Below are 14,050 nucleotides of genomic sequence, written 5' to 3'. Positions count from 1 at the left end.
AGTACAATGAATTATAGGTTGTGGTCTCTCCTGTTGAGTCATGAGCCTCAGTAAGGCCCCCCTGCTTTCTAAATTTCTTGGAGAAGTCTAGGTGCAGCTAAGTCCACTTAATCTCGGATTCAGTCGACAGTCTATGTTTAAAGGGGTATAATACAAGCAGGTTTGGCTAGAAACGTTCAGGTTTATAGTCTTTGGCCTTGCAGAATTCACAAGTACCAAGCAACAAAGCATCTATGTAGCTGATCTAGGATTTTCTCTCTGTATTTGACTGGATCTTAATGCACTTTACTTACCTGTCCAAATATGTTCCCACTTTCAGGTTGGATGTACTCTGCATGTGTCCCTGCTGGGGATGGGTGAGGTTGGGGGAGGGTTTGGCGGAGGGTAGGTTTCCATCCAGAAACTGTCTGCAACCTGAGAAGACCAGTTTACCCAGTTGGACCAGTCTTCAGAAGCATTTTATATCCTTTTGCAGGCTGATGTAGATGAAAGTCAATCACAAAAATCTCATCTCCCCATCCTGGAATGCATTAATTATGTGAGCATCCAGAAGTTCCTTCTGAAATACCCGCCTGGTGTTCTTATCTTAGGACATTGCCCATCAGAGGCAGTGGCAGAAAGAGATGTGGTGAGGCAGAGGATGCACCAAGGCATAACTGTCTTTCATCAGTCTTACAGTCCCTGTTTTGCTGGATGCTTTTGTGAGGAAAAGAGTCAATGTTTCAGGTGTGCATCATTGTTTCTAGACTTGAAATACACCCCATGTTATAGATCAGCTCAGGCTGGAAGGGTGGACATTATCATGCCTTGGGCAGATGAGGACTCATGGCTCATCTTTGATAGGTTTTCTTCCTTATCCTGCTTAGTGATGCTCCTACCAATGCCTCTGACCTGCTGATGGATTAGCAGCCACTGTCTAGCACAAGCAAAATTCTACCTATTTAGGTAAACTGCTGTGTTGGCAGATAACTTTGTTTTGGTTTATGATGGGTATCTTGGAATCAAGTATGAATCTCATTTTAACTGTTGGATTAAATAGTGCTTCTGCCTTCACCAGCTGTTTTGTCCTCACTGAAATAACTTTCACTGAGTGCTACTCCCCGTACAAATTTGATCCTTCAGGTGGCAAAAAAGAGGGGGAATTATAGTGTTGTGGGTGTTCAAGAACTTTTCTAGCTGTTTTATTTTCTTCTATTTAAACACCACAGCCAGGCCCAGAGAGTGAGTCTCTTCTACACTTTTTGTCAGTGTGAGAAGCAGGTTGTATTTTATTACTCTAACTTAAAGTTAATCCTTTGCAGCTTGTGTTCACACTGGCAATGAAATTACAGCAGGAGTGAGGTGAGAGTAAGTGATGAAGTCTTGGCATTCAACACTTACAATGATGTGTTCTTGTGAAGTTCTGACTCGTTATTTCTTTTTCCAGGCTGCTGTGTGGCTTAGAAAGGCACTTCAGTACTGTGGTGTATTTTAGATTCAACAAATAATAAACACTTTATTGTCCTGTGGAAAGGGAAGCTTTCATTTGTTTGACATTTTTGTATCAAAAAGTATATGAAAAACTGGCAAGTTTAGGTGTTTCCCTGTTTCTTACATCATATAACAATATTCAGGACACAAAATGCCCCAAGTCACGTTCCTTGTAGGAAATCTTTCTCCGGGATCGAGCTGCACAAGAGAACATAGACTATGAAAAAATGATGCCTGAAAGTGGAGCACAATTGGAAAATACCCTATTTTTCTTTTCTTGGTCCCTCAGAGATTCCTGCAGGGCACTTCAGATGTTGAGAAACTGTAACTATTACAGTATGATACCATAAAGAGTAAACATAAATATATAGACCACATCACCTGTAGACCTGACATGTGTAAGGAAAAGTAGAATCCACACTAATCACTGAAAACATATCCATTAAGGGTTTCAAAGAACAGAAACATGTTGATTCCAAGGAAAAACAAGGAACATTCATCCTTTTTAATCCCTTCCTGTGGATGTTATCATAAGAAACAACTTGTTCCACTGATACTACCATACCCTGCAATTTAAGATGAACAAACTATCATCAATCCATGCTGTAGCTATTACACTAAGGAAAAAACTGCACTATGTTTAAAAAGAAAATAAAACCAAAACTCAGCCACCAGAGTATGTTTTTCATTCTTTTGATTTCATCAGGTTTGGATTATCCCAAAGCACTGAAAATATCTGGCTCTCTTGTATAACAAAGTATATTAAAAGTGACTGGCATTTAATCTGTCAAGATCACTGTCTTGTAATGGCACAGCAGATGGCTGGGAAATATTATTTCTCACAGAAATGATTGCTAATCAATCTATGTACATGTGTTGTTCACTTCACCCACTCAGCTAAATAAAGTTCAAGAGCAGAGTGAACCATGGAATTTTTAGCTTTTTCTGAGCTTTTAACCCAGCAATAGCATTAAGAATCAAACCTACATTCACAGTAATATTTTGATTTTATATAAAATACTTTGTATCCTGTTGAAATGCAATGTGATCATAAAGATGCATTTGTCTTTCACCTGAGGCGTTTCTTTTCCATTACCTATTATAACTCACAACACTTTCCTTTTTTTACCTATAAAAATTAAAACAGTGATTTGAGTAAATTTGTTTTTTGAATATGCCATTCCACTTTTCCATGGTATAACTACTAGGAAGTATATCTGGAACCTTAGATCAGATAATCAATGTCTTCAAAGCATGGTGTCAAGAGCAGAGGAAGCTGAAGTCTACTCTATTCTACCAGTTACACCTCCATGAGCTCTGTCTCCCTCAGATTTTTTTATGTGATGTCTCTGGCTGCAGTTTTTATTCACTGTATAGTAGTTGACTGTAATTTGAATTATGCCTTCTTGATAAGGCTATCTGGGTGTGATTGAGAATGTAGTTCACATTGCATATTCTTATACACAGTGACTGAAGATTGGGAAATAATAGTTGTGTAGATATCACATTTCTGCATGAATCTGTGTACACTTGCCATCTAAAAAACCCCAGTATTTTTTTTGCTTCTATTCTGTTCCTCCAATTTTTTTTAAATTTTTATTCTGAATATGTATAAACATTATTCTTTTTACTTGGCAACTTTTATGTCTAAAAGCATTTCTCTCAGACTCCTTTTTTTTCTTTTTAACTAATCCACTTCATAGAAGTTTTTGATGTTCCTAATCTACATGTGCCATTTTTGCAGATGAAATGTGCTTCTTCCTCTAGCTTCACATGCAGGAATAGCTGGGGGATACATAAGCTGTCTGAATTTAAATTCTAAGAATTTAGGCATGTTGGATTAGTCTGCTGCTGGCTGCATTTTCTTTTTCAAGCTCATGGTTTTGTTTCCTAAATCCTACTGTTCTACTTCATTGGCTTCACACAGTAATTTTTCAATCTGGTTTTAGCAAATTGAGATGTATATCAAAGTGTTGCCTTTGTTGTGTCTGTAATACACTGGACAACCTCTTGCTCAGAGATTAGAAACATCCCAAGAGCTGAGTTTTCTTTCTATGTTGTAATTCTACTGCTACTGCAAAAAGAGCAGCAGCATTAGTCCTCTAGCAGCCTGGTGTGAGGCAGACGTACAGTCTTGTGGACATAATTCACCAGGTGTAATTTTGTAACCCTCAAAGTGTGAGCTACAGTGGATCTTAGGTTGGTACTAAAAGGATATATTTGTGCATTTATATGTATGTAATGCTGGACTAAGTTGATGAATTGATAGCCATAAAAAAATGAAAACTAATTAACTATTAATTAAAGAAAAAAAAGGGAAGTGACAAGTTTATGTGTCCATATTAATGCTTAGTGGCTAAAAGGAACAGAGATACACCTCAACATTGAGTTAGTGTGGATTCATTCTAGCTGAATGAGATTGCCTGAGGTAAACGTATAATCAAGTTACTCTCCATACATAACTTGAGAAGAGATGTAGGCTGCTATTGGGAAAAATTTAAACCTTAAATAACCTTGATTGGCTTCTGAAAAAGGTCAGGTCACTCTTTCCATTTTTTCATAAAGAAGTAGTAGTGAATATGTACTTATGTTTATGACTCATTGGTCAGTGAGAGAAATACAAGCTCTTACTCCTACTGTAGCCAACCTTGCCTGGAGTAAAGGCTGTTCTGGCAGGAGCTTTGAAATAATTTCTTCTCCAATTTTCTTCATCCCTTTTTTAAGCTCTATGTTCCACTTCTACTTGATCATCTAGAATCACAGAGTAGTAATATAATTCAGGTTGAGAGGGACTTCAGGAGGACTCTAATTCAACCCCTTACTCAAATTAGTGTCAAGTGTAAGCTCAAACGTGTTGCCCAGGACTTTATCTGTTCAGGTCTTGAAAGCCTCCAAGGATGCAGATTGCACAGTGTCTTTGGGCAGCCTCTCCTGCTGCTTGGCTGAAAGTAAGAACTATCCCTGATTTGATTTATTACCATTGTCTGTTTATTTAGGTAGTTAGTTAGTTTTATTGCCATGCAACTCCATAAAGTTCTTGGCTCCCTCATTTTGAAATCTCCTTTTAGGCATTGGAAAGGTACTGCTAGATACACCTAAAACATTATTTTTTTCAGTCTGACCTAGGCCAGCTCCTCCAGCCTCTCCTTATAGGGTGCATTCTCCAGCCCCAGTGATCTTGATGAACTCCCACTGGACTCACTTCAAGTTTGTTGATGTCTTTCTTGTACTGTAATGGACATGTTATTCATAACTGGACATGGTAGTCCAGATGTGGTCTAAAAATTGCTGGGTAAAGGAAAATAATGTAAACTCCTTGTGATCTTGAAAAATATTACAATTCAGAATCCAGGAAGAACATGAAACAAATCTGGAGCCTATTTAGTTTCTGCTAAATCTGAAGAGAATGAACTCTCATCTGCGTCAGAGCTCCCTGGCAAGCCCTGTCACCCTTGTCTAAGAAATCCTTTCTCTAAAAAATGTCAGCACATTTCTTCCTTTGTTTTTCTCTCATTCCACAATGTATTGGGTCTGGCTGAGACGGAGTTCATTTTCCCATAGCAGTCCTTACAGTGCTGTGCTTTGCACTGATAACTAGAAAGGTGTTGATAACACACCGGTGTTTGGGGTACTGCTGAGCAGTGCTGGCACAGCATCAGCACTGTAGCATTTCTTCCCCAGTTGAGAGCAAGATCCTGGGAGGGAACACAAGTAGGCCATCTGACCCAAACTAACTAAAGGGATGTTCCCACACCATATGACAGCTCAGATATAAAAGCTAAGGAAAGGAGGAGGAAGGGGGGCATTAGTTGTTTGCAATGTCTGCCTGCTGAGAAACTGGCATGCATACTAAAAGCCCTTCTTCCCAGGAAGTAGCCAAACACCGCTTGCTAATGGGAATAGAGAATAAACTTTGTGCACGCGTAAACTTTGGCTTTAGTAAACTGCCTCCCCTCAACCTATGAGTCATTTTCCATGTTACTCTCTCTCCTCTGTCCGGCTGGGAAGGGGGGTGATAGAGTGGCTTGGTGGGCACCTGATGTCTAGCCAAGGTCAACCTACCACACATGAAGATACATAATACCTGCAAAAATAAAATTTTTTTGAATTGGGAATAAGTTCCAATGTGAAGAACAAAGAAAAGCTTAATACAATTAAAAGGCAGATGAAGTGAACCAAAATAAAAAGAACCTCAGCAACTGACTCACTAGAGAAAGCATTGACTCAAAATTTCTGATCCATGGGATAATAGAATTTAGCAGCTTGAAATGAATTAGTAACTACAATATGTGAACTTATAATAATTAGGACAAAGTTCACATGGAGATTTACAGACATCGCAAGCACAAGGAGTGAAGCAACTACCTTTTTTCTGTTAGAGACAATTCTTAAAGGCTTGCAAGTGGGAAATGGCTTGTTAATAGCATTGTGGCGTTTTACAGCAGGCCAGAGAGCTCACTGCCAGAGAGAGTGTGTTGTATTTTCTTAGGTAATGGCTCTGCTGGAGGGACAGGAACCAGTTTGCTAAACACAGAAATGGCAATAATTATTTGGTATCAAATAAATCCTGGTAGAGTTATGTGATCTCAGCTGAGTACTGTCCAGATGCCCTTTCTTGTTCCTTTCACATGCTTGCTGGCTTTGGGTTAGTTTAAAGATGTCCCACTGTTTCTCCTGTATCTCCTATGCCAGTGAATGTCTTCAGGTGAGCAAAGAGTGAAGGATGGAATTTTTTGGGATGCTGATAAGTATGGGTAAGTGAATAAACCTGTGTTTACTTCTCATATTCAAAATAATGATGGGTGAAGCATAAGTGAAACCCTCTGTGTTAGCAAGAACACAGATATCAGGATTCAGATTTCTTTCTGCCTGATGATGCTGTAACTGCTGGTCAGATATGGCAGTGATGTTTTTAAGAGGCAGGGCGAGACAAAGCTGTGCTGCAATATTTATGCTTGCCATTGCTGAAAGCCAAATTAAGGCAATAGGAAGAAATAAGCACTTAGAAGATGAGCACTTCTTAGAAGATGAATATGAATCTCTGTAACTTGTGGTGGTGCAACATGTTTTTCTTACTGCCAATATGCATCCTTACTGATTCTGCATACTTTATGGATTCATGCTGATTTCATATTTTAATAATTTTTTTAGGCAGATCTTGCTGGTTTTGTCTTTCTCCTTCTGTTTTTTGCCTGTTTCGTCCTCCCCTTTCCCATCTTTCTCTTATTCCTTAGGTGTTCATTATGGCTTTTTTATTGGTCTTTTAAATTTTCTCATTGCTGGTGTTGTTCAGCAGCAGTGTTGTCCTCTCTAGCACCAGCTCCTGTAACTGATGGCTTTGTCATATAACTTCTAAAATTAGAATGCTTTGGTGGTTGTGGACTGATATTAGGGGATTTTGCCTGGAAATTTTTAATGGTGAAGCAGAAATTGCTGTACAGATATTTTCAGGATTTGTACTGGAGTTGTTACAAGGTTGGTAAAGAAATATGGTAAAAAGATAGAAGGACTTAAATACTGCAACAAGACCATGACTCCAACTACTGCAATTCCCTTCTTCCAACATTGTGTTCTTATCAGACAAATAATGACAACACTGAGCTAAAGACTTCAGGGTCTGGTAGTGGACAGTGATTCACTGAAAATATAGGAGCACATGTAAAGCTTACTGTTGGATACTAGAGTTTTTTTCATTAAAGTGAATTGAATTTGTTCTCTATGTGTCCAGTTCTGGACTCGTCACTACAAGAGAGATATGCACACAATGAAGAGACTCCAAGAGAGGACTACAAAGATGTTTAAGGGCCTGGAGCAACTCTTCTATGAGAAAAGATTCTGTTCAGTCTAGAGAAGAGAAGGCTCAGGTGGAAACTCATCTATATGTATAAATACCTGGTGGGAGCACGTAGAAAAGTTGGAGCCAGTCTCTATTCAGTGTTGCCCAGTGATAGGACAAGAGTCAATGGGCACAAACTAAAACACAGGAGGTTCCCACTGAGCATCAGAAAACACTTTTTTACTGTGAGGATGACTGAACACTAGTGCAGGTTGCCCAGAGAGGTTGTGGAGTCTCACTCCTTTGAGCTATACAAAAAACACTTGGACATGGCCCTCAGCGAGCAGTTCAAGATGTCTCTGCTTGAGCAAGTATGAGATTACCTCCAGAGGTCCCTTCCAACCTCAATTGTTCTGGTATCCTATGTTTCTTTGTTATTTTCCCAGTAACAAGAAACTTTTAAGGAAATCTCTCTCCTTTACAGTGGCTCTGATAAAGCTAGTGAGGAAGATATGTAATTGGAATCAACTATTTTAACATGTAATCAGAAACTGTTTTAAAGAATAAAAGTAGGCTGCACCATCAGAGTAAAAATGAGGGCTGTTTTTAGCTTCAGAACAAGTGAGTGAACATTGAGGTAGCTACCTGCTAATGCCAATATAGGTAGTGGAGCTGCAGCTGCAAATGGGACATTTAAAGCTATTTGTGAAGGAAAGTACAGGGTTTTTTTTGGTTGTGTTATTATATTACATAAAAAAAGACAGGTCTTTCATGATGGCAAGACTTTGACTGAGAACAAAGTGGTTATCTGCAGGAGATCAGGTGAATCTTAACAACAAAACTAAACTGCTGAAAAGAAGTTATTTCACTTTTAAAGTTTATCTTTCTTTTTTCTTCAAACAGTGGAAGCTCTACATTTAGGAACACTGATGGCAGCACATGGCTATTTCTTTCCAATCTCAGACCATGTTCTAACACTGAAGGATGATGGCACCTTTTATCGATTCCAGGTAGGTATTTTCAGTATGTTCTTGACTTGCCCAAATGGAGACTAATATTAAAAGCCTTGCACGAAGCTTCACAGCAAATTTTAACCATACTTTGTGTCTTACATAACCCGGTAAATGGTGAAATTTCCCATAAATTAAAAAATGGTAGAAGGAATTTATTTATAAATTTTCAGCAAAGTGTTAAGATGATAATGACCATTTTGATATCTGGAAAAAAGTATGATAATTCTAAATGTGGAACTATCTCTCATGAAATGAATTAATATAATATTTTGGAAATATAATAAAGCAAATTAAATTATCTTATTGACCCTTATTCCTTGCATAGTCTTAATTTGGAAAGGGGGATTTTGATTATTAAACCTATAGCAGAAATCTGATAAATAATGGAGAGTAATATTTATTTTCCTTCTTATATGAGGATTTCCTTACTGGTGACTGAATAGTATTGGAGCAGTGAGTATTCTTCTAACAAGTGCAGACACATTTTTACATTGATCTGTCTGTCCCGTTGCATAAAACAAACATGCAGATGCTTCAGAACAAGCTGGAAGTATTTATATGTATGTATGTATGTATGTATGTATGTGTATGCCTATAATTACAAGTATATTATTCAGATACCTACATAGTTGTGTTTTATTATATTAGATTTCAAACTGAGGGCCTGGGAGCAGGAGTGGTTTTTTTTTCTAATAATGAATAGCAGGCTAGAATTTTGAAGAACAATACTGCCAGTGACCTGAAGCAAATATGATGGCAGATTATGTATTCTAAAGAAGGAATTTGCTTGCCATGTGCCACCTTTGGCAATGGTGGTTTTGTTCTGTATTGCTCTTCCTATTAGGTGATCCTTCTGGTAAGTATCACCAACAGCTGGTCCAAGATCTTCCCTAGGTATTTATTGCTTTGAAATGGTATGATGATTATCACTATGAAATTGAGTTTGGTAATTCTGCTTTGTTACTTCTAACTGTGTTAAATACAGAATAGTAATATCTGATAGAGCAAAATCTATTGTCTTCAAGACAATAAACTATGTCTTAAAGATTGTTTAAATAAGGAACGATCAGGAATAAAATAAAACTAAGACTGTGGTCTTTAAAATTCAGAAGAGAACTGTGATACATTGGGGGCCAATCATAGTCTCAGACATTGTATTATATTAATCACTGTACAATACTTTCATCAATATTTTGGCTTAAGTTCTATAGATCCACATAAGGGAAGAGAATGACTCGTAATATTTTTTTAAACCAGAATCTTTGCATGAATACACCCATCACAGTCTGGCAAGAAAGAGAATTATTATTGCATACCTGCAAACAATATTATCATATTTTCATATTTAGATCCTGTGAGTCATACAGTGCAAAAAACTTGACCTTCAGCAGAATGGAAAGTTAGATGTGGATATGGGTAGTACAAAGAGCTGTCATTCCAAGCCTCCTCCCCTAGATCCACAGCTACCTTTGATCCTGGTGAGAGTATTTGAAGGAAAAGGTTTATTTTAAGCTCATAGGGCTTCATTCTTCTCAGTATTCAGTATAAAGAAGAGAGATGGCACATGACTTAAGGGGCTTATTGGTGAGGTAAATGGAAAGGAATCATGGAGTGATTGAGGCTCCGCTTGCTGGCTTGTCTCTGCATAAGCAGAGGTCAGAAGGACAAAGTATCCAAGGACTTAATTTTGCAGAGCATAGTACTTACTCATAGGAGTGCTAGCCTTTGAATTCTGTTCAGCTGCTGGCCTGCTTCTATCTCAAGCATGGGAAATAAGCACCTCTGGTGGCATGATAGTTCAACTGAAGGAAAGTACAGGCTAGAATTAGCTGCACTGTGAACCACTGAGACTGCTGCAGCTACACCGCTGTGAGCTTTCCTCAGAGAGATCTAGAGCCTACATGTTTGGACATGAAGCTTCAGTGAGGGCCAGACTGTAAACTTTATCAGTTTATTTATATAAGTTAAGAATTCGGCGCCTGTTTGACAAACATGTATGAAATAAGATGGCTTTCCTCGAGTGTTGCTCAGTCTGTATCTGCAGTGTTGTTTGCTGTTCTGCGGTACCTTTTGCATTGCTATTCCTACGCTAACAATGATAAAACAATGCAATTTTAGCTGTCAATGTATGGCATGAGAAAAAATTCATAGTGGTGTCATACTGTTAACTAGAGTTATAACAGCAAAATTCATATGATTACAACTCCATGTTCCCCACCAAAGTAAGGCTTTTATAAAATCTGTTACTGAAGCTGTTAAATTGGAAGATGAAGACAGCATAGTCAATTGGGAGGAAAGTTTGTCTGCAAATGTGTGAATTTTGCACTAGAACAGATGTTCAGGTGCTTTGGAAATGGTACCCTCTGAGTATTGGACAGGATTCTAAGATTTCTGGATATTTTAATAGAAAGAGAAAACTGTGCACCTGCCAGCATTGAAAAGTTCAGAAGCCATCCCTGCAGAGAAATCTCTGCAATTTAAAGAACTGTCCTACAAAAAACAGACTAGCTGTAATAATGTTCTCCATGCACTTCATGTTTTGTTTTCCAAAGGGTGACACATTCCCTCCTGATAGTATTACATTCAGTTTGTTTTAAACAACCTTCTTTTGTATAGAAATAGGTAAAAGCAGTGAAGATTTTTTGCTTCATTTGGGCAAATGCCCTTTTCCAGGCAAAAATTATACTTTTTCAGTTATTACTCTTGCCATCAGGAGGCAAGAGTATAGTTACATCTGCTTTTTTAAATAATATGAAATAAAATAAATAATTCTGGATGATTCTTTGACCTTCTCAGGTGTTAATTAGGTTAGTTTATGTGATATCAATTTAATTCAAAGGAGATGGATGTAAATATTAATTGCCTTATTAAGAGATGACTTTTTTTATTAGTCTCAATAAGGAAAATGAGAAAAGCTGCATTGCCTTTTCCTATTAATTTAAGCCTGGGACCAAAGAAGGAGCTGAATACCTTCTAACCACCTTCTTCTACCTGAGAGTAAATAGATATGAGGGGCCCAAATAAGAAAAGCAAGCTGCACCTTAGATTGTCCCTGGGCCAGGGATTACCCATTGAGACATTTCATCTGTGTCCACGTATATTTGTCCCGGTGAGGAATACCTGACTTGCCCTCTCAGCTGGTAAGCTCCTGCAATAGCATCCCAGGAAAAATATGTTGATTTCCTCTACAAGTTCCAAATGCATACTAAGTGTCTCAATGTTAATAATGAAATATAATCTTCCTAATATCTTTTGGCTTTAAACAAACTTCTAGGATACATGAGATTAGTGACAATCACACTTCCATTTAATAAATTAATTTTCAGAGATGAGGGTTAGGTTTTGCTGTTGTTTTGTAACTTTGAAGATGAAAGGCACAAATAACTGAGAAAAAGTGTGAAAATGGGAACACTTTCTTGTGAAAGCATGAGTCTGATGAAGATAGCAGCAAAACTCATGGACCTCGGCGAGATGAAGGTTTGGACTGTGATATCTTTTCCTGTTCTACCACTGGGACCACTTTCTTGGCAAATGCTTTTAACCTCACTGGCTTTCTTTTCCTGTGCCTGAATTGGGGCTAGAATTATATAGCAATTACTGCAAGGATCTTGAAGTGTCTTTGCTGCAAAATAGCTTAGAGTGTGAAGTGTTGTGGATCTTCATGTTTCAAGTGGAATGACATTGCTTTATGCATCTCTTTGAGTCATCCTTACCTGCCTAGCTACCTCTTGGCTCAGTCCTGAGCCAGCCTCTGGCCATTCTGAGTACTGATTCTGTGGCTGAACATCACAGCTCTTCAACCACTCTCCAGAGCCTTGCTGGATCATCTACTGTGCCTTGAGGGAAGGATTTTATTGGAAGCCAGATTTTAGAAATAAAAAAGGAAAAGGTTATCTTATTCAGCATTTGGCAGATTTTCTTTGGCAATTGCAGGTGCAATGACTAATTCATTTTCTCTTCAGCTTAGGCTGAAGAGAAAATACAGCATATACAGGTGCTGTTTAGGTTTCAGAGGGAAAAATATTTCAAATCCACATGTCTTTCTGACTTCCTCATCAGTGCCCTTTTTTCTTTATTAACTCCTTAGGCAAACACACTTTCCCCCACACTGCTTTCCATGCTCATCCCCTTTTCAGATTAGAAAAGAGAAGTCACAGAGTCAAAATTTTGTTTCTAAAACTCTTTTTTTAAGGATTTTGAGCTAACCATGGAGCACTACTTGCTGGCGTCCTTCCTCTATGGGCTTGACAGTGCTAGACTAGCAATCTTACCATTTTCCTTTACCAGAGATCATTTGTGTCAACTGCAATTAATTTAAAACAGAATGCCCATGAATTTTGCCATCCGTCATGCAAAGCATTTGAGATTGTGCATAACTACTTTTCAGCAAAGACTTGATTTCAGCTGTTTATAAAGGCTCCCTGTTGCCTGTGAGAAGAATAGCAGTAATATGCAAGGGTTTATAAGTGATTTGAATATTCCTCTCCCATCCAAGTAATTGGATTTTAAAAAATTCCATGGAGTGGAACAGCTTCAGAGACAACAACTCTTTTCTTATTACTATCAACGAGGGGTAGCTGAAAGGTGCTTAATGATTTCCCTCCTCTGTAATACAGTTTAATGCATAGAAATTAATCATGTTTTATAAAAGCTGTGGGAAACACTGATTTTTACAAGTGGATGTTTCATTAGCTCAGATATTATTATTGATTGATTTTGTGGTAGAGCCAAGGCAGATCTATTTGCTTTATCACAGGATTGCTTATGATGCTTAGCAGCCACTGCATGCCAATTTGTTTATTGTGGAATATGTGCTATATTACAAGATTTTGTTTCATATGACTTTATTAACAGGAGAATTATGGATTTCCAAGGCTAGGTTTACTTAATGATACTAATGTATAATGCAAGAGAACCAGTATGCGTTTGTGTGTACAAAATCAGTTTTCTGTCAATGGCAGAAAGATCCTTGTAACAGCCTGTTTTGTTCCAAAGGCTTAAATGTCTCCACAATTACATCTGCAGTGCTAGTTAAGCCTTATTTCTTTAGCTTCTGACTTGTCCTGACTGCTGATTCAAATTACATCTACAATTAAACAAAGTGCCTCAAAAGTGTACTGATAAAAATTGGCAGCATTATTTCTACCTGGGCTGATAAACAGTACTTGACTTTCCCCAAACCGTTCTACCACCCACCTTCCTTCAGCTATAAGTGGGATGTCATGGCAAAATGACAAATGTTCCCTGTTTAATACTCCGTCATGGAGTATTCCTCCTTCTGAGGAAAAGTAAAATTCTTAAGTGTGATAATTCCTTCAGGTTTTCTATATTTCACAAAAAAACCCCAACACCCATGGTATTTCATAATCTTCTCTTTGAAAGTGGTGGTGTTGTGGTACAACACGTTATGCCAAATTCATAGCTGTCCTGGATAAAATCTTCACTTATGGACTTCTAGATCATGAAACAAGGCCCACAGATTGTGTAATATTTGTGCCATAGGAATATATGATATTGCAGGGGATGTTCTAATTCTTCTACTGTGTACTTGGCATATGTGATTTGTAACAAATAATTGAACCGAGCTTTATTTGCGTAGTCCAGCTATAGAGAAGGTAATTTATAATGCAGAGCCTCTCTGCATTGCTGTGGAATTTTTTTAATAGATCAGATGAGAACAGGCAGCTTTCTCTTTTGCACATGCCTCCTATTTGCATTTCTGACCTCATTCCATGAGACCAGGGATCTTCTCATCAAACTGTTCTATCTTCCTAATCTTTCTGTGTTGAGC

General features: G+C 38.0%; 1 protein-coding gene across 9 annotated transcripts in view; it reads left to right on the top strand.

The window, feature by feature from the left end:
* RGS7 (regulator of G-protein signaling 7) overlaps positions 1-14,050 on the top strand; it is a 269,115-nt gene that overhangs the window by 177,787 nt on the left and 77,278 nt on the right. For all 9 annotated transcript variants that reach the window (XM_017806734.1, XM_017806731.1, XM_017806733.1 and 6 more), the window contains exon 5: positions 8,150-8,256. In XM_017806734.1, coding sequence (XP_017662223.1) covers positions 8,150-8,256 — 107 coding nt within the window. The remainder of the gene's footprint in view (positions 1-8,149; positions 8,257-14,050) is intronic.

The sequence above is a fragment of the Lepidothrix coronata genome, unplaced genomic scaffold (genome assembly GCF_001604755.1).
Source record: "Lepidothrix coronata isolate B3197 unplaced genomic scaffold, Lepidothrix_coronata-1.0 Scaffold16, whole genome shotgun sequence".
In the NCBI taxonomy this organism is placed as follows: Eukaryota; Metazoa; Chordata; class Aves; order Passeriformes; family Pipridae; genus Lepidothrix; species Lepidothrix coronata.
Note: the sequence above shows the minus strand (reverse complement) of the source record. Positions and strands in the feature narration are given on the sequence as shown.